Below are 25,417 nucleotides of genomic sequence, written 5' to 3'. Positions count from 1 at the left end.
GCAATCCAAAAACAGAAGAAAGAAGTGTGTGTGTGAAAATGTGTGTGTGTGTGTGTGTATACATATATATGATTTTATTGTGTTCAGGGCAACAGTGCAGCAGGAGACAACAAACCCAAGGTGTGGGAGAAGCAGAAGAAAGGGAAAAAGAAAGGTGGGAAGGCGAAGAAGAAAAGCAAACAGCCGTACCAGTGGAAGGCAGTTGCTCAGGCCAAAATCGACAAAGAAAACGCTGCGGCGGCATCTGTAAGTCAAGTGAAAGGCAGTTTTAAAAGAGAATTTTAATTTTGTCTTTATATTCCGATTATTATTTATATTGAGTGTTTTGTTTTAATTTATCAGCTTGTGTTGTTGTGGCTGTCTGCACTTTACGGCTTACAAATGTGTTTGAATTTGTCAGTGTTTTCCTATGATCTTACTGTATAGACTGAATTGTATCAGATGGGAGTTTGTCCTCCAGTGTGTTGAGAAATAAATTGAAAGTGAACAATGAGAAAAGAAATTCTTTACCCGCTTTTTTCTCATTCAGATGTGTTATGTTGTTGTTTTCCGGGGAACAGGGTTTGGGGGCGGGTATGGGGGGTGGGGTCTGTCGACACCAAATTTAGCTTAAAAATAGGAATCTGCACCAGTGGGGTCATGGTATGAGTGAATAAGCTGTTACTTTTTAAATTCCCATAATACAGCTTAGTGGGTCACGGTAAGTATGTTATTCAAACGTAATTTTAGGAAGAAAATTTCCTGTCTGCACCAGTGGGGTCATCATACAATATGAATAAATAAATTTTTTTTTTTTTTAAATTTCCTGTGACCCAGAAGGCCACAGAAAGCACCAAATCAAAGGGGGCAGCAGCGCCGGCAGCAGCTGGGGCAGCAGGGGCGGAGAGCGAGGAGCATGAGGAGGCGGAGGCAGAGGCCGCCACAGAGTCTGGGGAGGAGAACAACGCCTCGGAAGATGAGCAGGATGTGAGCGGGGTTGGAGGTGGGGGCGGGGGGGACGCGGCTGCCAGTGAGGAGAAGGCGCTGACGCCGAAGAAGAAGGAGGAGGATGACGACGAGGACGAGGACTGGGACACCTTCAAGATGGAGTCCAAGAAGGAGAACTCCCTGGAGACCAAGAAAAAGGAAAGCCACACCGTTCACTGCCCCTTCTTCCCTGCGGTGAGTTGTGTGTGTTCCCTGGTATTAAGTGAAGGATTGGACACGTGTTAGGAAGCATTTAACATTGCAGTTTTAATTACACATACTTAACCGTGACCCAACTAGTGCAGACTCCGGCAGGGGTCTGACATTCCTGTCCTGTGCAAACTATCCGCCCATGCGGAGCAGACGAAACTACGGCCGATAACCTCCCGGAAGTAGGTAACCTCCCCTTTGTCCCGCTGGTTATCGCCCTCTTTTTCCGGCAGCCATCATGACTCCTGTACCTGTGCTCTTCACACGGCTAAGTTTTTTCGTATTTTCTGTCTGTCTGTCGATTCTCTGGTGTTCTTGTTTGTGGTCAAATTATGTCTCCAACCAGGTCACATAATTATGTAGCTCGATTGGGGAATCGTGCTAAAATTAAGGCGCGATCGCAATCGATTCGCTGACATTCTGGGCCCTCTACTCCTGGCCCTCTAAACAACGCCAACCCGCCGCCTTCTCCACTTCCTCCGCTCCCTCCGGTCGACTCCGGACCTCCGCCACCTCCTCTGGTGACTTCTAGAGGTTTGTGGTCACACACTCAGGTCAGTGTTACCTTTCATGTCATTTTTATCGATCCGCGAACTCACTCGACGCGATCCGCGTTTTCTCTGCCCTGCCAGTCGGCAGTGTACGAGTCGATCTCCTCTATCTCTTTACCATACCCACAGTTGCACCAATGGAATGGCCACAATCCCTTGGGAAAAAAAAAAAAAAAAAAAAAAAAAAAAAGGCAGCTTGTCTTGGATCCGCACGTTAGACTGGGCCCTATGTGCGATGCGTCCGTGGTGGCGGCCGTGACATCGGATCACGCGACCCCCCACGTGGCTTGCCTCGACCGTCTCGGATCCAATAGCGACCGAGGCGTGTAGGGATGCCCTCCCCTGGTGTAGGGAGGAAGGTGGACCACTAGGGGACACGCTTGCCCATACGCGTGCACCCCTCCCCTTGTCCGGATCACCCGATCCAAGGGAGGCAACCCCTGCTTTGGCACCCTTGCCGGTGACTGCCGCAGTTATTTCCCTTGCACCGGCACTGCTCCTCGCCTTCAGTGCGAGTGTGTGCACGGTCCTACCAAGCTATGCGGTGATGACCCCATCTGCCACACCGCCGAGTGCTGCTGTTTCCCATCCACTAATGGTGTCTCAGCAAGCTACTCAACCAAACAATCAGCAACTCATCGCTAAACTTGCTGCAGCAATTATGCACCACTCTGCCTTCCGGTGCCGCGCCTTGCGCCCACAGAGCAGGTACGTGCACGCCCCATTGGAACTTCGACAGCGTTGGATTCTTCTGCCCCATTGCCTAACTCTGCTGTTTCCCAGACTAATATTGGCACTTCCACGTTGGAGTACCTCTTATGAATATCAAGATAATTCTTAAATGTATTAATAACTCGATCCTGCCTCTCGGCAGTGCTCGGGCCGATCTTGTCTATCACTTTATCCGTCAACACACAACTGACAACTGAACGTCGGTCCTCTCGCAGGAGCTATTCGCGAGATTGGACCGCCGTTCAGCAACAGGGGGATGCACATCCCACGGCAAGCCGACGGACTTGTCACCCCCTCGCCCACGACGCCCATAACACTGGATTACGGCGCCGTCATGCCACAGGCCCCGACCGTCTCGCGTCCGATGGCAACCGATTCGGGTTGGGATGCCCACGGCACTAAGGGGCATTATAATTATTCCCCTTGCGCTCGTTTTCACCTGTGTCGGTTACGGTGGCATCGAACCACGGACTCTCACACAGAACATGACACTCCTCCCTGTTCAGCGAGGACACGTCGCACAAGGGGGATATGTGCTCTAAAGACACATTCCTTTTCGATGATTTTCGGCGCCAAGGGAGGCAACTCCACATTTGTAACCTAGGCGCTCGAAGCTGTGGTTAGTTTCGCCGACACAGCACATCACTCCTGCTCCCCGTGCTGTCCACCAACGATGTTTTCTTTCGGTTTCTCATTGGGTCCTCATGCCCAGTCAGGGATTTTACACATCTTTGCATAGCAACTGCACTTTTCTTGCTGTTTCTCAGGCTATTGGCTACAGGAAATGCATCACAATATTTCCCCTTCTATCCATTTGATTTATTATCACAAGCAACAATCACGAAATATATATAGAAAAATCTATACATATTAAAAAAAAAAAAAAAAAAAAAAAAAAATCTATACATATGGATATATATATATATATATATATATATATATATATATATATATACACATACATATATATATATATACACACACACATATATACATATATATGAGATATATTGCTACATTCATACGCATTTCTGCTTTCACGTATAGATGCGTACTTATCCATCGGTATACACATGTGTATGTGCTTATGGGATAGGTTCAGACGACTTTCATATTAACATGTACAATTATATTTCTATCTCATTTCATTGACATCTGTTCATTGAGATTCCCTACATAGCAATATAGGCACACTTGCATTTGCGGCCTTCTGTTCACAATGCCCAGAACTCTCTGCCTCTACGTACTGGCACTTTATTCATATGCGTATGTACATCTCATATGTAGGTGCATGGACAAATTCCTTTCCATTGATGATTATGCACACTTACCCACTTACTTGGGTATATCGGTGCACGCTACACGTATGCTTATACAGCCGCTTATTTCTTGTGTCTCGATCTCTTGTCATTGGCATACTTCTGACATCATCACTTGAGCTGATGGAAGTTTTTATTCCCTTGGCACATATATGTATTCATTTTCATAAATTCATCCCTACCTTGCTTTTGGAGGACGACTGCACTCACAAAAATAAAATAAAATAATAATAGCCTCATTCACGCCTGAATGTATGCTCCTTCACATTTCAGTAGTGGCTGGTCCTTAGGGATCCACACATACCCCCTTCACACCCACAGGGCTAAGAATGCCTCTCTTGGTGCAAGGACGGACAAGGCAACCCAACTCATTTGCCTGCAACAATCACCCATAAGGCTGGAGATGCACAAGGAAGGATGAGGCAGTCCAACTTAGAGGTGCCACTCTGGACACACATGCCTTTCATTCCTTCCAAGTTTGTAAGGCATCCCTTCTTTCTCCCCTTGCCTACAACAACCCTTGGTTTGCACCACAGTGATTGTGACAAAAGCTCCACACAGGCCCTACATCCTAGCCAGCCTTCCCATGAAGAGGTGTCTATCTTGCCTTACAAGTTTTAGCGGACCCAAAAACTGCCCACTGGGCAGGAGACAATCACCCTCAGCCCATCTCTTCTACTCCTCTCTAGTAGCAGAAGGCCTGGGTCATAATTGTTTTACTCTACATTTGGGAGAAAGGCATATTGACGAGGACGGATGCGTCCCACAAAGCACAACGAACCGTCCATTAGCCACAGGGGTGTACCTTTCTGCCCACTCATACCAGCACGGCAGATGCCGCATTCAAGCACATCAGTTCACCCCATCACCTTGCTTGAACACAAATCCAGCATCAACGTCTCAAACAATTGGCGTTTGAAAGCACTTTCTGCACTTAGTCTTCCCTGCCCGATCCTTTCGGCCTCTACACACAACCACTGCTGTGGTTACAGATGGCCATTCCTCCTCAAGCACTGTCTTTCCAATGAGACACTTCCAGAGGTTTCTAGCCTAGGCAGGCTATCCCATCCTGGAGCCCCAGCCTTCGGTCAAGGGCCTGTCAGAGGATGACTTTGTTGTCACTTCGGAAGCAAGCACCATGTCTTTCTGACACACGGTTGCACCACAAGACCCCGTCAACTCTTTCCGGCTTCCTTACATTGCAACATAATCTGCATGGTGAACACCTTCGTCCCTGAAGCACACAGCAGCTGTTTCCTGATTTACCCATGCTGATTGGTGTCCTCCTAGGAACAGTATATGATAATCAGTCGAGTACGACAGTCTCCATCAGAACAGCAGTGGAGGCATCTGCTGTCCAGTCTATTCGGGCTGGAATTCGATTATACAATTTATAGTAGAGAGTGTTTTGCCCAAGTTGCATCCCCGGTCCCTCAATCAAGAGGGCCTTAGGACTCATCATTGGGAAGGTTCCCAAAGGCTACTTAGGCCTAAGGCTACAGCACTAAGTCCCAGTGCAATTTGACTTATAGTCTGAGAGACATAGTCATTCATGAAAGACTAAGCTGCAAATGATTTCCCTTTGCAATTAAGAAACCACTGATAATACAGCTCTCACCTTGCAGTTGGCCATACTAAAAACGTATGTCAGATCAGTGCCTTGATGTCAATAGCCAGTACAACACATCTTGAGCCACTTACCTCCCTGCCCCGCCCCGCTCCATCCCAGTCTCAGTGCGCAGCACACACAGCCAGAGGCCTGTCATGGATCCGGTCCCCTTTCTCACTAAAGAACCTTCAGCAAAAATTTTCCCCATGGAAACCCTCTTCCATTTGGGAATTCCACCACTGAATGAGACTCAGTGACCTGTGGGCACATGAAATGCACTTCCACAGCCTGATCCAACCCAGCCATTGACTGCCGACAACTTTCTGCAGGTTACTCCAACAGGCCACACTCAGGCAGAGAAGCCACCAAGCCTTCCGTATGCCCCTTCGTGATGGTACCTACCTGGGCAATTACACAACCCTGTCCCAGAGACACCAGGGACATCAAGTCATTTGTTGCCAAATGTCTGCCATCCTATGCATAGGCAACATACCAGTGCTGTCATTTTTTGACAACGTCAAAAAAGGGGGGGGGAGTGCCCATCGCCTGTCAGCTCGCATGGAGGAGCTCCACAGATCTGGCTGTCATGCCTGAGGCAGGCCCAACACGGTGACCTACCTCTGTCTCGTGCCACAGTTTCCTTCAAACACAAAAACCACTTCCACTATCGGCCCACATCCGTTGTGGAATCATCAGATCAAACCACATGCGCACCTCCTTGCATTGACGCTCATCCGCGCTCATCCGCTCAGCTGTGGTCCACAGACCTCCCCCACAATACAGCTGTGGACCTCTGTCTTCTTTACCCGCACTAATGTCCTTAGGCGACACAGTACACTCTACTTTCGTCAAATTCTACTTGAGGGACACCTATCGCCTTAGGGATAATGGCTCATCGACTTCTACCAGAGAGATGTCGCACGCCTGCGGGTTGATGGCGCAAGAGCCATCGCTTCTGTGGTAGCTGCACAACAGACCATCACAGCTCACAGACAGTAGAACAGGCGAGCCCTCCACCTTGTCGCGCTATTCTGCACTAGTTGGGTCACGGTTAAGTATGTGTAATTAAAAGGAAATTTTCTATCTAAAATTACGTTTAAATAACATACTTACCGTGACCCAAATTTAAGACCCTCCCGTCCTCCCCGCTTCCTGTTCTTCCTGCTTGCTGCGCTGGTGGTGGCATATTGCCGTCAAAAGAGGGCGATAACCAGCGGGACAAAGGGGAGGTTACCTACTTCCGGGAGGTTATCGGCCGTAGTTTCGTCTGCTCCGCATGGGCGGATAGTTTGCACAGGACAGGAATGTCAGACCCCTGCCGGAGTCTGCACTAGTTGGGTCATGGTAAGTATGTTATTTAAACGTAATTTTAGATAGAAAATTTCCTTTTTTTCACTGGAAACAGAGATAATACATCGGTTGTTGAGTGCACTCATTTGTACATTGCCTGTTAAGTTTTTTCTGTAAAACATTCCTTTTGATGGTGAACATCCTAATGATGGATTCAGTGGCTGACTGGTTACAGCGTTAGATTCTCTCACTGTTTTCTGAGTTCGATCCCCAGTTTTGGTGCTTCTGATTGGTTAAGGTGGTGATTTTTGCTATGTCCCGGATCAACATAATGTGGAGACCTGCTTGTGCCTTTGTGTGTAAATGCATGCAGAAGATCAAATACGCATGTTAAGGATCCTGTAATCCATGTCCGCGTTTGGTGGGTTATGGATACAAGAACATATTCTTGAAATTGAATATGGCTGCCTACATTGCATGGTAAAAAACTGTCATACATGTAAAAGCCTGCTCATGCATACAGGTGAGCGGGGATTTGCAATCCATGAATGCGAAAGAACATCCTAATTATCAAAACAGAGATGAGCACTGATATTTTTTCTGTGTATAAAAGAACAAGAAAGTCAGAGAAAAAGAAGAGAACCTGGACAAAGACTTGGCCTGACTTTGTTGTTCATTTGTTTCAGGAGAAGCAGGAAGCATGGTGGTTGTATGTCGCTGACAAGAAACGTCATTTACTCATCACAGCTCCCGTCCATGTGTGTAGTCTCAAGGAGGAAGAAGAGGTGAGTTGCTGATGTTTGTCACGGGCATGTTAGCTTCTGCATTAACCAGCATTTGCTATCTTTACTGCTAAAAGTACTGTTGAATAGGTCCGTTTGTGTTCAGAATGATCACCTGTAATTCGTTGCAATAAAACAAAACAGGTAGCGGCAGAAAAAAAACAACTCTTCCAGTCAAAAGTGCTCAGCTTTTTTCGCCACCAACTGCACAGTTATGACAAAAGACAAAAACGAAACAAACCCAAAAAAGGTATAAAAAAAACAACAACAACAAAAAAACCCAAACAACTGTAGATAGCACAGACATGAAACAAGCATTATTGATAAACAAAAGGATGGACTTAAAAAAATATTTTCTACTAAAGGCAGTGGACATTGTAGCTTTCTTGTGACAAGTTGTTCAGAAGGCTCTTTGTTCCTCTACACGAAGAGAGTCTTGCTTGTGTAGAATTGTAGAGTGGTTCTGCTGTAATGAGAACACTGATTGTAATACACAGACCAACGGCATACTGGTGAAATTCAGGATGATTGTGCTGTGACACTGAAACACATTAGTTATGGGAATGTAAACTCATGTGAAGCTTCTGTCATACAATCAAAAAGAGAGAATTGTAAGAAGAAGAAGAAAAAAATCTCTCTCTTTGGCTTATTTGTGTGCTAAAAAACTGGTCACATTCTGTCAGGCATTTACTTGGCAGAAGGTTCACTGGAACTTTGTCCAGTACATTGTAATTGAGTTAAATTTTGTGAACTCAAACATGTATTTGTTTCAGAAACATTCATCTGCTTGTGAATCCTGCATGTGCATTAATTAACTGATAAGAAAACCTTATCACAGCCATAATCATAGACACTGCAATTACACATGCACATTAGCGTGTTAAGTCTTTGAATGCTTAAAAAGAAACCAAACACAGTTTTCTTTATGAATTAAACACACACACACACACACACACACACACACACACACACACACACTCACACACACACTCACATAAGCACACACACCCAACTTTCTCACACTGCATTGTGTTGTTGGACAGGTGAAGCTGAAGTTCTCAGCACCAGCCAAGCAGGGTGTCTACCATTACACTGTGGTGTTGAGATCAGATTCCTACTTTGGTGACTTTGATCAGCAGCAGAATATCAAGGTATACCGGGCGTGTGTGTGTATGAATGTGTGTGTGTTTTCTGGTGTGTGTGAATGCGTTCAGTCTGTGGGTGTGTGTGTATGTGTTCAGTCTGTGTGTGTGTGTTTTTGTGTGTTCAGTCTGTGTGTATGTGTGTGTGTGTGTGTGAATGTACTCAGTCTGTGTATGTGTGTGTGTGTGTGTGCGTTCAGTTTGTGTGTGAGTGTGTGTGCTTTGCTGTGTGTGTGTGTTGTATATGAATGTGTGTTGTGCGTTTATGGGAATATTTTGGGTCTGCATATGTGTGTCTTTATGTTGTGTCTGTTAATGTGTTGTATGTGACTATGTCAAGTCTACATAGATGTATATGTTTATTGTTTGTGATTGTGTTTGTCTAGTGTGCATGGTGCGATGTGAACATAAAAATGCTGTGCATCAGAGCAGAAAGAGAAATGCTGTGTCTGAAAACACCTTTTGTATTTTCCAGAACGTTTCTCATGTAAGAATTGAGCTGTATGCATAATAAGTAGGCAATAATTACGTGCAAATTTATGTGGACAGCTGGACGTGAAGGAAGCCAAGATCGTGAAGGACCACCCTCAGTGGGACATTAGCGACGACGAAGAGGACAAGGCCAACAATGAAGATGAGACGGAGGAAGAAGAGGACTCGGACTACAGTTCGGAGGAGGAGGGATCGGATTAGTTGTGCCTGAACAATTTCCGCCATGGGATGAGATTTGTGATACTAGCGTACCATGTCCACAGTGTCTGCTTTCAGTGTGTGGGTGGGTGGTGATCAGGGCTTTGAGTGTGGGTGTGGATCAGCGCTTGGTGGGTGTCCCTCTTGTGACTTGAGTATTCTTATGGCAGGTTGCTCTCAGAACAGTGAATTATCAAGTCAAGTCGCCTGTTTTTTTGTTTTTTTTGTGTGTGTGTGGTTTTTTTTGTTTTTTGTTTTTTTGTATTCCCCCATACCCATATCTTCACACAAATTGATCGAAAATAGGTCAGAATCTTCCCTTGAGGAGAGATGACTGATACATTATTATAGAATCATACTTTGTCAAAATTTCTGCAGGGAAAAGAAATAGAGGGTTTTGGGTGTAGTGCATATCCAAATGTTTGGTGATGAACCATATTTGTTTGGATCCCTCCTTCTCCGAACTGTAGTCCGAGTCATCTTCTTGTGGAATTCTGCATTGAACTAATAATAGTTACAAGTTCAGCATTGACATCCAGACATTAGTTCAAAGTAGAATTCCAGAAAGTGGCAGTTAACAACTAAAACTTTGGTTATAGATTGTAAGCTCCAAAAATCATACTGTTTAGAAGAGAGAGAGAGAGAAAAAAAGGAAAAAGTTTTGTACAGCTAGGAAGTAAAATTGTGCTATAGAAAATACTCCAGAAATAACAAGAAACCCTTTTTTCCCCACTCTTTAAACGAAATGTATAGAAATATGAAAGCCTGCCCAGAAATTTTTTTTCCACGAATAAGAAAAAGTCTCTGTTTGAAGAAGCAGTTTTTGTATATTTGCTGTTGGAAGGGAATAATGTTAAACATGCAAGCATTTCCATTCATATCTGTTAGAATGAAGTATTGGTATGTTAATAAAGTCACCTTGCCATTTGACCTTTATGATGTTGGTGAGGCGAGTGAGTCAATCTTCCATGTGTGTGTGTGTGTGTGTGTGTGTGTGTGTGTGTGTTCCAAGAGACAGTGTTGGTTTGTGGTGGGCCAGGAGTCAGAGTAATGCAGAGTGATTGCTTTATTTGTTGTGACTGCTCTTCTGCATTGATTTGGTAGTGTGGTTTGGAAGGACCAAAGTGACTGCAGAGTCAGGGCATTATGTATCATGCTGTGTGTGCCTGCAGGTGTCATTTTGATTGATCCAGGTTTGGTTTGTTTTAACATGCGCTGCCAAAAGCCAGTTGACAAAAACTGACAAAAATCAGTTGTCAGAAATTTTGGGGGATGATATTTGATTAATATCAGCTGGCAGTCACAGACATATGAATGCTGGATCTCTCCAAAATTAGTTTTATCAAAAGTTTGAATTGGATTTTAATTATCATTCAGCTGGATTTATGTTAAAATGATATTGTCATCTGTCTGTTGTTTTTTTCCAAGTCTTCTTTTGTGCATTTTTTTTTTAACCTATTCATTTCTGTATATTGCTTTAGTATTTATTATGAACAAGTATTTTATTTTGATGTTGTCTCAGTGTCTCACAGTGTTGCAAACTTGATCTTCATTGTGTTCAAGATAAAATCTGCAAACCTCGTTACATACAAGTGTAATATTGTGCGGAATGTCTGTTTGCAAAGCTTAGTGGGTCATGCAAGCTATGTTTTTTTGTTAAAATAAGCATGAATATCAACAAGAGTGGATATACTTGTTTGGTTGTGGTGGTAGACTTTCTAATGTGCTGGTTTTGTTTGCATGAAGAGTGTGCGAATGATTGCTAACGATCTGTTCTGTGTGATCATGGTTTGAAAGATAAACGATAAACTGTACCAAACATGAAGGGTGACTGCTGACAGATGTACTATGGATGAAGAAAGATTGCTTTCAGAAGGATTCTTATATTCAATAATATATATGTTTGTTGGTGTAATATGAAAGCAATTGATATTTTGATTTTTTTTTTCTGTCTGTCTGTGCATAACTGCCATAAAAAGAATTGTCTTTGCTAAAAAAAAAAAAAAAAAAAAAAATCCCAGTAAATAAACTTTGATCAGTATGGAAAGACTTCATGTTGTACATGTTTGCTAAGATGGGTTGCTCCATTTGTACAAACCCCATCCCTCACCAGTCAGAGTGTGTGTGTGTGTGTGTGTGTGTGTGTGTGTTTATCATGTGTGTGCATGTGTTTTATACTGTGTCTTCATATTATGATCAAAGGTGGCAGCATCCTTGAAATTGCTGTTAAAACGCAAACCCCACTACACCTCACTCTCTGCCATCTTTCTTCCGAGATCTTTCAAAAACTAGTTTGGCAATGCCTGGATGAAATTAAAATCAGCAACTCTGTGGGGTGAGGGCGTATTTTTCTTGCACCTTGTTGCGCAAGTGGGTGGCAGGGTTGATTATTTGTTGTTGTCATTTTTTGTGTGTGCCGCTGTGAATGTGTAGAGAATGACTTGATCTGTTCAGTTTTGGGGAATGTGGTCATAGGATATGTTGGGTATGAATGCCAGGTGATACAGGAATACTTTGTGAAGAAAAATTGAGTGATGGTGTTTCAAATGTGCTCTTTTCAGTGTGGAATGTTTGTTTTTTACTGTATTGCACACATTTCATTGTTTTGAAACGCTTGATCATGTGCCTGAGTGATCTGTATTTTGGTTTTGAAAATTTTATTCACTCTGTTGGTTTGGGGAGAAGAAAAAAAATAGAGGTGTGTGGAATTTAACATTGAAAGTTATGCGAAGGTATCTATTGGATAATTTGTTTGGATCATTAATTACCGTTCCATGTGTGTGTGTGTATGGGGTGGTCACAGGCATATGTGTGTGTTTTTTTATGGTATACATGAAGACAAATAGATTAGAATAAGAGAATTATAGTCTCACATTTCAGAATGTATATCAAGATTTTCCATCTTAAAATTTCTCCTAGTCAGGGAACAGATTGAACCTGTTTTCAGTGTTAAGTGAAAATTGTTATGTTGGGAAACAGTTTGACATGAGTGGTGGTGTGTGTGGACACTTACGTGTGGAGACAAGGACAGAAGCATGCATGGCAATGTGTTGGAGAGACACACGAGGCAGGAAGCCTTGATGCCTTTACACATTTCTGACCATGAAATAAAACAAATTGTTGCTTCCACAAAATTCTATCTGCGGACCACAGCTGTCAATTTGCTGGTCATGACTTCTAATTTTGGTTGGATTGTACCTGTGAACAGTGGACGGATGGTAGGACTTTGCCTTGCAAAAATGTTATGGGAATGCAGTGTTTGAAAATTAGTTTGTAATTGTGGCCAAGTGAGGAATTTTGCGACACAACCTGTAAAGTTGACTGCTGCTGCCATTGTGACACAGCCGGTCATGTTGACTGCTGCTGCCATTGTGACGCAACCGGTCATGTTGACTGCTGCTGTCATTGTGACACAACCGGTCATGTTGACTGCTGCTGTCATTGTGACGCAACCAGTCATGTTGACTGCTGCTGCCATTGTGACGCAGCCGGTCATGTTGACTGCTGCTGTCATTGTGACGCAACCGGTCATGTTGACTGCTGCTGCCATTGTGACGCAACCGGTCATGTTGACTGCTGCTGCCATTGTGACGCAACCGGTCATGTTGACTGCTGTTGCCATTGTGACGCAACCGGTCATGTTGACTGCTGCTGCCATTGTGACGCAACCGGTCATGTTGACTGCTGTTGCCATTGTGACGCAACCGGTCATGTTGACTGCTGCTGTCATTGTGACGCAACCGGTCATGTTGACTGCTGCTGTCAGAATGGTTTGGTCCAGGAACAGCAACTCTGCAGATTTTGCTTGGTCAGAGATGTCAGCAGGCAGGACAGTGTGGGGTTGAGGGAAGGCAGCGAGTGGGAAAGAGCAGAGTGCTGCAAGTGGTTGACAGGTTGACTCAGTGTGTATCATCAGGTGGTTTTTTAACTGTTCGCTTTGTGGTGTAGATATTAATTGTGCAGATGTCATGTTAGTCATGGAATTCGTGTTATTTTTCCTGCCTTTCGTTGTAGGTTGTTGGTAATTAGAACTGAACAAGGAACTTGATACTATCCAGACGTGGTCAGCTTGTACAGGCCATTCCCAAGTTGTGCATGCTTGCACAAGGCGAACAGTCATTGCTGAAACATATTTAGCTACTTAAAAAAAAAAAAAAAAAAAATTAACAGTATCTAGCCAGAACTAAGAGTTTTGTATTCAATTTCAATGGAAAGTGCAAACCTTTCACTAACTGTTCATGAAGTGTTTGTATTATTTATGCAAGCGCTTAATTGAGGGAGATGATAGTACAACCTCTTCTCCTGACCATCATATTTCTGGCACAGGAAAAACTGGCCACACACACGGGGAAAACCCACAGGCTGTTTTCTTTGTTCTTAGGTTGCTGTGGTCATCAAGTACCACTGTGAATGTCCAGAGTCTAGAATTAGCTGTGTTATCCCTGAAGCTATTTATAGAGCTTAATTCTCTTGGACCATATACTGGAAAGTAGGATTTTTTTTGTTTCTGTGCTGGTAAAGATTAAAAAAACAACACTACTTTAAGAAAATATGTCAGACTTGTCTGTGTTTGTCATTAGAAATATACATTGAACATCTGAAACTAGTGCACTGTCAGGGAGAAGACAAAGGCCTAGACAGTTTGGAGAGGTTAGAGAGAAAGTATTGAAGGAAAGAAGAAAAATCTAATATCTTCCTGGACAGCTCAGTTGGATGTCAGACTTCCGAATACAACCACAAATGAATAAAGTTGTCTGCATATTTGAGATTTCACATCACCATCCACTTTGTGAAATGTCTGGTTTTCCACAATTAGCATTTAACATTCAGAGTGAAAAAAAAAGTACAAAGTTTGAAAAAACTTTTTTTTTTTCTCATGTCAACTGCAGTCAGTTCACTAGTTGTCCATCCATTGTGGTCAGCTGTGTTGACTGTCAGTAGAAATCTTTCCTAAGGTTCAACCTGGTGGCTAGTGGCTCATTGCAGAAGGAACAGATTTTGAGAAGTTAGCTTTGTGATGTTTGTCAACCAGGATGGAGGGAAAAACAAGAGTAATGGAGAAATACCAGGTTATGTGTTTGTGAAGAGGTGTAGTATAACATGAACAGATGTGGTGTCAGGAAAAAGTTTGAAGACTTTATCATATATAGTGTGATTATGGGTGCTTTATATGAAAATAAATGTCAAGTGCTCAGTGTGTCTTCTGTGTGAGCATTATTAGGGAGTTCAAAATGAGAATGTGTTTGACAAGTGGGTGATATTTAATTTTGTTTAAAAAAAAAAAAAAAAAAAAATCCCATATATGTTTTTATTTTTATCATTGGTTAAAAAAACGACCAGAGATATCTGCTAAATATATTGGCATAGAATTTCTCAAGACTAGTCTCAAGTCAGATTGAGTAGTGATGTGGAAAGTGGCAAAATTTGCAAGACATGTTCGTGCATAATTGTGGAGACAATGCATTGCTTTCAGACCGAAACAGAAAATCACAATATCATACTTGATATGCCCCTGCATGATTAAGTCCAACTGTTGAACTTATTGAGAACTTACAGACCAAAAAAATCATAAAAAGTTATTTAAAAAATAAGGAGTTGATTTAAAATTTTGTTTAAAAAAGTACACAAAGACGGCATCCTATCTGGCGATAATCTGAATTCTTTATTGTTTGTGTATAGTTTAAAAAAATTATAAAAAAAAAAAAATGTATAGCTAAACAAAAATGACATCCATTGTTAGTGATAATCATAATTCATTTCTGTGTTCAATTATTTATACAGATAATGAAGATTTTTTTTTTTCTAATGGTATTTACAATTATTCACTCGGAATGCCATTAATATGATTATAATTTATACAATTCAGTCTCCAGCCTGAATGTTCATTTTCCACTGGGTGAGCAGAAAAAGGTTGGGTTTTTTTTTTTTAGTGGGAAGGTCCATTGGGTTAAATTCCAGGCAGAACTGCTGTCTGGTGGTTTAAGGTTTAAGATCTCTTTTTCTCATCTCCCAGGTCTACATATGTGCTGACCTGCTTGTGCCTTAACCCCTTTGTATACACAAGCAGAAAATAAAACGATTATACATAAGATCCTGTAATCTATGTCAGTGTTTGGTGGGTCATTGAAACATGAACATACTCTGAAAACCGAATATGGTGGCTGAATAGTGGGGTGTTGGGTCATTTGATTATATGCAAGAGTGAATATGTGAACTGCCACCCACAAACGCAGGAAAAAGACATTCACAAACTTTCTTGTGGATTCATCCGAACATGGATACACATCTCTTTCCCCCTCTCACCTGCACACTTTCACTTCTTTGAAACGATGCCTCCACTCTTTCACATGCACAAACTGTCAGTCTTTCGCAAACCAACCTTGCCTTTTACACATGCAACCTCTCTCTCTCTCTTCCATGCTCACCAAAAAAAAAAAAAAAATCAACAACTGGTTTTCATGATTTGAATTTTTTACTTTTGTAGAATTTATCATTTTACTCTGCAGAAATTTTTTTTCTCTCTCCCTTGCACACCATCCAGTTTTGCATCACCACACACTTTCATAAACAATTAATGCACATTTGCCCAGAAACAGGTCAGTGGAAAGCACTTATTTCCAAAGAACACAACCTCTTGGCATCCGCTCTCCATATCACCCTGTCTGCACATCTGCTGCATGGAACAATCATTCAACACATCTTCATCAGGAAAAAACAAATATCATTTGATTGAAACACTCTTTCCTTCCACAAGTCAACTGGCTGCCTAATATATAACATCACCAACAACGGAATAAAGAGGCATTTCCTAACCAGCGATGTGTGTTTGAACAAACTCAAGTGTGTATGTGTGATGTGGAGTTGTGTGTTTTGTGCACAGCAAAGGGTGGGACAGAATTGTGTGTGTGTGTGTGTGTGTGCATGTTTTGCAGCCCCCATCATCCTCACTGTTCCAGTGGCATGAGTCCCAACTCCGCACATTCCTAGTCTGCCATGCACAGCCACACCTGGGATTGTCCAGTCCCAGCATCAGCATTTCACAGGGAACTATTATTTGTTAGGTTGCCAGGAGGCCACAAACTAGAGGAAACCCTTCACTGCTGCTGAAGCATTTGGGTGTACAGTAGTGCCTGTTCTGATGTAACATATCTAGGATACCACCTACTAAGCTCCCTGCTGATGAAAAATATCAAATGCAGAACCAGGCTGATTAAGCGTCCTCACCCTCAGCCCCCGAGTAAATAATGCCCCCACGTCCCTTGACTGACAGTCTCCCATGAATGTCAACGCCTAAGACCTTGACAGGACACAACCGAAGCATGCAACTGGAGGGGGATCAAACCTGAGGTTACCATAAGAGTAGGGCATGAAAGGTAGTGTTCTTGTCCCCAGTGTTCTTAAAAAAAAAAAAAAAAAGTTTTAGAATGGCATCCCTGTGCGTACGTGCAAGAAACAATTTACTGGTCCTTTGATGATGAACTTGACATAATTTCACTCATGTTTGATGATAAACCTGATATGACCACAATTTCAGTCATGTTTGATGATAAACCTGAAATAATTTCAGTCAAAGAACACAAATATTACATGAGAGAGGACATATGCAACAGGTACTGGAACGACACAACCATGGATTCCACAGTGACCACAAATTGGGGATGACTGTCAGCACTGACCACATGACTTTCCCTGAAAACTGTCACATCTTCACCTTTTAATGTTTAGACTTAGAGTAACTTACAGTCAAGGACACATCTATCACACACTATCTAAGAAGAACTCTTGGCTCTATTGGCAGTTTTCAGAGTGATCTAAATCACTTGATGAGATCATCATCCGGTCTTTTCTTTTCGCTTCACTCTTCACTTTCAGTGAGCGCCTTCCCCACTTGGTGCAAGTAGTCGCAAGGATGCAGGGAGGAAATTATTGCCAACATTTTTCAGCTGAACTCACCAAGACGGTCATTCTGATGCAAAGTAACAACGTTAAAATGTGAAGATATTTTGTTTTCCAGTTACTGCCAACTGTGGTAACTTGCTTGCTTCGTCATCCTGTGTCATCTAACATCTGTGGGGCAGGTATGGGTAGGTGAGTATCCTCTTTGCCATGAATATGAAATATTGCAAATCAAAGACTTCTAAGCTTACTTTACTTAATACTGGAAAACAACAACAAAATCCATACAAACTTGTATTTGATTTTTCTTCTCCTCCATTTTCTTTCCCCTGGTTCTGATTTTCATGCTGTGACATACAACAATTGACAATGTTGCTTATGGTCCAGGTGACCACACAGGGCCATATCATATCTGACATACCAATATACACTTGGAAAATATTCCTTGAGCTAAGAGAGGTGAGTAGACAGCTGAACTGAAGAGATGAAAGGCTGAATTTCACAACTTGCTTTCCAGTGAAACAAAGTTATCGAGAGTGTGACTTGCAAAATATAAAAACAAAGACAAGGTTATGGTGCTCACTAAGTCCTGATGTAATTATAGTCCGTATGTCTTCTAATGCATGTTTCTGTTTTATCCATCCATTCATACGTCTGTCAACACTTACACACAAATTCAAAGGGCAAAAACATACTGAGATGATAACTTCTTTTCAGCATCCACCATCTGGCAGGCACACTAACAAAAAAAAAAACATTGTTCTCTCTGTACATCGCTCAGCACCACCAACAGCAGTACGGCAAAGGCAACATCCCCAATTCACAACAGTCACAGCGCAGCAATGCACCCTCACACATCACACACACCAATTGCACACACATTTCACAAACATCTTGTGCAATACATTCACACCCTCACACAATCCAGTGCGGAAACCCACAGTGCCCGTGGCCTGGACAGATCTGCATCCACTGGTTATCAAAAGGTGCAGCACGCAAAAAAACACCCCCAAAATGAAAAAAAAAAACCAACCCGAATAACAAAACAAAAACCAGACCCACAGCTCACACGCACTCGCTGAGACCAGGTGAACTGATGACTCATGATAAAAATCTCTAAAACTGACCCAGAGTAAAAAGAGATGGGACATGAGAGAGATGGGATGGCAGGGGGTAAGTGGGACAGGGAAGATGGGGATGGGGTGTGGATGGAGCCACTGAACAGTCATAACTACATAAGCAAACCTCTCCCTCAGCAGTTCCAGCAGAGTGAGAGATTGGGTTTTCTTCTTATTTTTTCATTCCACCTTTCTTCTCATCCACTAAAATTGGAAAAAAAAAAAAAAAAAAAAAAAAAAAAGAAAGAAAGAAGAAAACAACCACAAGGTCAAACCACACCAAAACACATTTCTTTTACTCTGAACATTAATACAGTTAATGAGGGGACAGAATCTTTCTCTCCTTGTGTCCTAGACTTCTGTCAAAGCCAAACAGAAATACCACACTAAGAACTTAGCAATCACAAATGAAAAGTCTTACATATCAAACAAGTGTCAGAATGGCCACTTACCATGTTTATAAACAACAAACTGGATTCTGTAAACTTAATCTGTTCTCATTATCGGCCAAGAGATGATTAAGCTGTAGACCGCTGTTTTAAACATTTTGTCAAAAGCAATCCACTTTCAAAATTAACATGAAAAATTCAAATGAACAGAACTTCTTTTTTTTTTTTTTTTTGAAGTTGTGTTTAGTTTAAAACAACTGAAAATTTTCAACAAAACTTTTATCTGGGTATCACCTTGTCCAAACTGTTAACATGCTTATTTCAGCAATTTGTGAAAAATTGTGTTCATAGTCTTATCTTGGTCTGAAACTTTGCTTTACACATTTCAAGGTCTCATATACACATCAAACTTTTCATTCTGTTTTCTTCGAGTTGTTTTTGTTTTACTTCATATAATTATTTTGGCTCCCAAATATGCTGAAAACTTTTGTTTTGTTTTCCATGATCATGAAAAAAAAATTAGCAGTTCAAATCATATTCACCTGTTTTCCTTTTTTCTTCTTCTTAGTATTTGGCAGAAATTAATTGCCACAAATGCAGACACCTATACTCTATCCTTCAGTGATCTTTTATCTCTTCAAGAGACCTATGGGATCAAACAAAGAAGGAAAAAAACAACACATACATACACACACACATGCGCACAGTAAGGTACACATTATCTAAAAACTGGAGAACAAGCTGCACTTCTTAACTGTAGCATTGCAAAAAAATAAGCTGCTCAGAATAATACTTTAAAAAAAACACCTCTCTCTTCCATCACGTTTTCTTAAACGTTTATCACATAAACAAAATTTCTCTACACCGCCCGTTTGTCAGCCTGGTCCTATAAATAAGAAAATGAGAGAATTGCATCACACAAAAGCCTTCATGTTCGTTTATTTATTTATAGTCTGTTCACCTAAGATGATGATATCAGACCGAAACAGCCTTCACTGCCAGAGGGAGAAGCTATGTATGTTATCACTGTCCACAAGGTCTTCACCTACAACAACAACAAAAAAAAACATAAGAAGAAGTGGGAAAAAACAAGTTGTTCACGAATATATGAAGTGACAGGAAAGCCAACGCTAGTGCGCAGGAGGAGGAGCCGGCATGTTGGGGTTATGGTGAAGCGTCTGCGGCAAGGACGGCCGGTCTTCCAACTTGTCGTACTCCAGGTGGAAATCTTTGATCACTTTCCGCCAGCCAACCACGTCGAAGAAGTAGTAGGTGCCCCGCTCCGACGTGTTGGTTTTGTGGACGGGCTCCATGCCAGCTGCCCGCGTCATCCAAACCCTCTCCTCTTTGTGGTACCTCCAGTCACGGTTGTACCTGCCAGAAAACAGTTCCCCTCGCTACATTTCATGCACAAAGGAAATTTTCTATGTGACCTGGTTGGAGACATACTTTGACAACAAACAAGAACGCCAGAGAGTCGACAGACAGACAGAAAAAACGAAAAAACTTAGCCGTGTGGAGAGCACAGGAACAGGAGTTATGATGGCTGCCGGAAAAAGAGAGCGCTAGCCAGGGGGACAAAGGGGAGGTTACCTACTTCCGGGAGGTTATTGGCCGCAGTACTTTCGTTTTCTCCGCATAGGTGGATAGTAGTTCGCACAGGACAGGAATGTCAGACCCCTGCCGGAGTCTGCACTAGTTGGGTCACGGTTAAGTATGTGTAATTAAATGTTTATTTCATTTTTCTTAGAAGGAAATTTTCTTCCTAAAAATTATGTTTATCTAATATACTTTGAGTAAACCACTAGTGCAGACTTTGGCAGGGGTCTGATTCCTGTCTTGTGCAAACGACTACCCACCTAAGCAGAGAAAACAAAAATACTCTATGGCCGATAGCCTCCCAGAAGTAGAAAAATCCTCCCCTCTGCATCCCTGACTTGCACCCTCTTTTTCTGGCAGCCATCTTGACTCCTGCTTTTGTGCTCTTCATACGCTAATTTTCCCCCCCCCACATTTTCTGCCTCTCTGTCGATCCTTTGATGCTCTTGTTTTGGGTCTGACAATGACTTCCAACAGGTCGCACAACGATTTAGCTCGAATGGGCGATCAGGCTAAAATTAAGCCATGATCACTATAGATCAGTGGACACTCTGAGCCCTCTGTCTCAGGCTCTGTCATCAAAGCTGTTCCTGTGCCTTACAACATATCTTATATTTGCCCATAACTTACACCAGTGCACAGCATTAACCCTTTCGCTGCCAGGAAAATAAGATTTAAGTGAAATCTATTTGCCAGGGTTTTCACAAAAAATGGGTACATATTTTCAAAAAATTCTGTGCTCTTTGTCAATGGAGAAAGACCCATAAAAGTATGTATTTTCTGCAAGGTCAATGAATAAAGAATACAAAACACATGATGTTTTCTCATTTTATATATTTTCAGTGACATGCTGTTGCTTTGAAATCAGTGTTTTGTTTTCTGTCACATTTTCAACTTGTTCATTACAAACATTAGTCAGGTAATTTGCACTAAAACATATTTTCTGGACAAATGGATAATGCCTGCACACACAAACTATACTAGAACAACCACAATAAAAAAAAAAAGAAAAAGAGACAGATATGCAATACATTGTGACTTCTCCAAGTGATAATATGGATGTGAGGCCACCCCCCCTCAGTCTCCATCCCCCCTCCTCTTCACCTCTCTCACACACGTTCACTTCATCCAGTTCTCATTAGATCGCGTTGGCTGAGTGCCAAGAAAATCGCCTGTCCTGCTAAAATTTTTGGTCACTTTCTGTCATCTGCTACAGCTGTAAAGTTGGCATCACTCACTGATAGATAATCCTGGCCAGTCTCTTCATAGCTCCCTTTATTTTCCATCAAATTGTTTTGCAAAAGTTCATCACTGTCTTCTTCTTCGAATTTACGCTTCAATTCTTTCTGAGCATCAGTTAAAGAAAGCAATCTTGGTTGATTTAGTGCACCATGATCGCATGTCTTGAGCATGTCCGATGTTTTGTTGGGCGAGCGAGGAGAGGAGCCAAGCAAACACTGCGGCCAGTAACCCAACCAAAACGTTCAGATAAAGGACTGCCTCATGACATAGACGGGGTTTCTAAATATGAATAGAATTTAGAAAGATTCCCCAAGCGAAAGCTACCTGTATTTTTGTCAACGAACTCAATGTAAACCAGTCAGAATTTTTTGATGACGAGTCTCGTCATTGTGGCAGTTAAGCGTACATGCTTGCGCTGACAAGTTATCTCGTCATATATAGGCAGCCTAGCGGTTAATTCATACACATATCTTCCTGCAACAGGCCTTTTACATGTCACAATACCAATACAGATAGCTGCGACCGAATAGAAGGCATCAAAAAGATATTTAATATGGTGTGTATATGAGATATATGATATATCTGAATGTTCTCACATATCTGAATGTTTTCATATGCATACATTTGTTCTTCCATCAATCCATGTCATATTTCATGCACTGCTTCCTGTCCGACAAGCCTAATGGCAACTTTTTCTTTGTGCGGACATGTACTCAAAGTTTATATATTTGTTCATCTCATGAGTACACATCTCAGTGAGCAGAAAAATCTCACACAGTGCCTAGATAATTTTCTCAAACACACACAGATGTTTCACAATGCACACAGAACACGAGACAGAGTGATGGCCTAGAGGTAACGCATCTGCCTGGGAAGTGAGAGAATCTGAGCACGCTGGTTCGAATCATGGCTCAGCCACCGATATTTTCTCCCGCTCCACTAGACCTTGAGTGGAGGCCTGGATGCTAGTCATTCGGATGAGACGATAAACCAAGGTCCCGTGTGCAGCATGCACTTAGCGCACGTAAAAGAACCCATGGCAACGAAAGGGTTGTTCCTGGCAAAATTTTGCAGAAATATCCACTTTGATAGGAAAAAATAAAAAAAACTATGCAGGAAAAATACTCAAAAAATTGGTGGTGCTGTGGTGTAGCGACGTGCTCTCCCTGGGGAGAGCAGCCCAAATTTCACAAAGAAATCTGTTGTGATAAAAAGAAATACAAATAAAAATACAAAATACACAGTACACTTTGGACACACTGGACAGTTTTAAACAGCACACTGAGCTTACAACACAACACAAAAGGCTTACAATTCTGCTGCAGCTGCTAACTGTAGGACATCACCCCCATTCATGTAGAACAGAAAGAACAGCAGGTCTTCACCATACCGATTCAGTTTGATGGGAGCCAGCTGCACAAACATACCATCCTGATACATTGTTTGTTTAATAATTATTAACCTAAAGCAGCTAAATTCAGAAGCAGCAAAATCAGACACCAACAGCAATATATCGCCAGTCCAATAATTCTCATACATTATTAACAGAATGATTCTTCAAACAAAACAGCTAAAATCAGACTCTCATACATTAACAGCAGATTAATTCATCACACATAACAGCTCAAAACCTCTAATAAATCCTAGGCTGAATAATTCATCATACAAAACATCTTTAATCAGACTCTCATACATTATTAGTAGGAAGAATAACTAATCAAGCAAAACAGCTCAAACCAGATTCAGCCCCTCATACATCATTAGCTGAACAATTCCTGTTATAAAACAGCTCAAATCTGACTCAGCCTACAATACATTGTTAGTCAAATAATTCTTCACACAAAACAGCTCAAATTAGACTCTGCCTCCAATAGGAAATTTTCTATCTAAAATTACGTTGAATTACACATACTTAACGTGACCCAACTAGTGCAGACTCCGGCAGGGGTCTGACATTCCTGTCCTGTGCAAACTACTATCCGCCTATGCGGAGAAAATGAAACTACGGCCTGATAACCTCCCGGAAGTAGGTAACCTCCCCTTTGTCCCGCTGGTTAGCGCCCTCTTTTTCCGGCAGCCATCATGACTCCTGTTCCTGTGCTCTTCATACGGCTAAGTTTTTTTCGTATTTTCTGCCTGTCTGTCGATTCTCTGGCGTTCTTGTTTGTTGTCAAATTATGTCTCCAACCAGGTCACATAATTATGTAGCTGGACTGGGGTATCGTGCTAAAATTAAGGCGCGATCGCAATCGATTCGCTGACACTCTGGGCCCTCTACTCCTGGCCCTCTCAACAACGCCAACCCGCCGCCTTCTCCACTTCAACAGCTCAAATTAGACTCTGCCTCTAATACACCCTTTTCTGAATAATCCTTTACACAAAACAGCTGAAATCAGAGTTAGTATCTGATATACAGTTAGCTTCCTTTTCATCATGTCCACCTCAATAAGAATTTTAAATACAACTATACAGAATAACAGCATTTTCATATCAGTACACAAAACTCGCTCTTGACTCTGCTGAACAGTCATTCCCATTTCCAGAAAAGAACCCATACAAACTGACAGATGACACATACTAGACAATCTGTGTAAATTGCTTTAGGCCAGACATGGGGGTGCAAACTGATCCAGAATTATTTGTTATTTTGATATATTCTGATGGTCACAATGCATCATGTGTGACTTAGGAAGCAAAATTTATTCTCAATTTTGCAACCTGACTTGCCATTGCTATGGAAACCATTCAAAATGGCCGAAAAACAACACATTTTTGAAAAGACAAAACTTCAAAAGAAATGGAAATATTCTGTTACAAAAAACACGTTTCAAAATTGTGCAACTGTGTTTTCGTGTGCTAGCTATGTGATTTTCTGTATTTTTTCAATCTGTCAATGAAATATTCAGCCTTTTTTTCACCACTAAGGTTTTGATGACCATAACTCACAACATATACCTGATATTACAAAAAAACAAACCAGTTGTATATTTAAAGCTTTGTATATAAACAAACTACATGCCACGTTTTAGACCTGTAGCTCAATTCTGAAAAAAGTTTTGTCTTTTTAATGGAAGCACATTGTGAAAAAAACAACAACCAGAAACTGAAAAAAATGAGAAAAGAAAAACAAACATGCAGCACACAATAAATCAAATCAGACAATTGCTGCTGAAAGTTGTCTGAGCTATAATTCAGCATCTTATCATTAGTGTACAGCATTTCTGAGGCCAATTATATGTAAGAATCAATATCAGGTCCACAATTTCTAGCCCAGACATAAATTTGTATTTTTGTCTCAGATGACGAAACAGTGTGGTACCAGATATATTGTTTTGCTGGAGTTCTGTTTCCTTGATACTGCTAGTAGTGCAGCACATTAACATATTTAAAAACCCAAAATCATAAAAAATCACCCTTTTGCTTCAATTTTCACCCCCCCCCCCCCCCCCCCGTGTCTGTCCTTGAAAGAAGAAAAAGAAGAAAAAAAAAAAAGGGCAAGGAAAGACGACATACCTTTTCTCTGATAAAGATGTTTGTAAGATACTCAGCAGGAACATGGAAGTCTGTATGGGAGAAAAGAAAAACAAAACAAACACACACACACACACAAAATCTGACCAGTGGCTGTGATGTAACAGTCATTGTCACAAAACTTTCAAATCTTATCTGTAGATTAACTAGTTGTATCAGTGTGTGATTTTTACATCAGAAAGAAGAATTAACAGACCGCCACAGAAAACAAATTCTGCCTGAAATGAACAATGCTAGGTGGCCAAAATACTTCACGTTATGACTGGGAGGGGAAGGAATGGCTGGAAAGATGGTGGTGGGTGGGATGGTTACAAAAATGGAAATGTGGTTGAAACACACCAAAGTAAAACA

The 25,417-nt window shown here is 41.7% G+C and overlaps 2 protein-coding genes across 6 annotated transcripts in view; one reads left to right on the top strand and one right to left on the bottom strand.

Annotated features, from left to right (window-relative positions):
* LOC143282733 (translocation protein SEC63 homolog) overlaps nt 1–18,566 on the top strand; it is a 31,642-nt gene extending 13,076 nt beyond the window's left edge. The window contains exons 15-19 of one of the 2 annotated variants that reach the window (XM_076588465.1): nt 88–246; nt 820–1,161; nt 7,364–7,462; nt 8,503–8,610; nt 9,151–18,566. In XM_076588465.1, coding sequence (XP_076444580.1) covers nt 88–246; nt 820–1,161; nt 7,364–7,462; nt 8,503–8,610; nt 9,151–9,294 — 852 coding nt within the window. In that variant the 3' untranslated portion in view covers nt 9,295–18,566. Of the gene's footprint in view, nt 1–87; nt 247–816; nt 1,162–7,363; nt 7,463–8,502; nt 8,611–9,150 lie in introns of both variants that reach the window. The other variant, XM_076588464.1, reaches the window with a different exon arrangement.
* Nucleotides 9,527–25,417, bottom strand: part of LOC143282734 (CCR4-NOT transcription complex subunit 2-like) — a 39,973-nt gene continuing 24,082 nt past the window's right edge. For all 4 annotated transcript variants that reach the window (XM_076588470.1, XM_076588467.1, XM_076588468.1 and 1 more), the window contains 3 exons: nt 25,049–25,098; nt 22,848–22,948; nt 9,527–20,068 (listed from right to left, as the gene is read on the bottom strand). In XM_076588470.1, coding sequence (XP_076444585.1) covers nt 19,825–20,068; nt 22,848–22,948; nt 25,049–25,098 — 395 coding nt within the window. In that variant the 3' untranslated portion in view covers nt 9,527–19,824. The remainder of the gene's footprint in view (nt 20,069–22,847; nt 22,949–25,048; nt 25,099–25,417) is intronic.

The sequence above is a fragment of the Babylonia areolata genome, chromosome 6 (assembly GCF_041734735.1).
Source record: "Babylonia areolata isolate BAREFJ2019XMU chromosome 6, ASM4173473v1, whole genome shotgun sequence".
NCBI lineage: Eukaryota > Metazoa > Mollusca > Gastropoda > Neogastropoda > Buccinidae > Babylonia > Babylonia areolata.
This window is presented reverse-complemented; position numbering and strand designations above follow the sequence as displayed.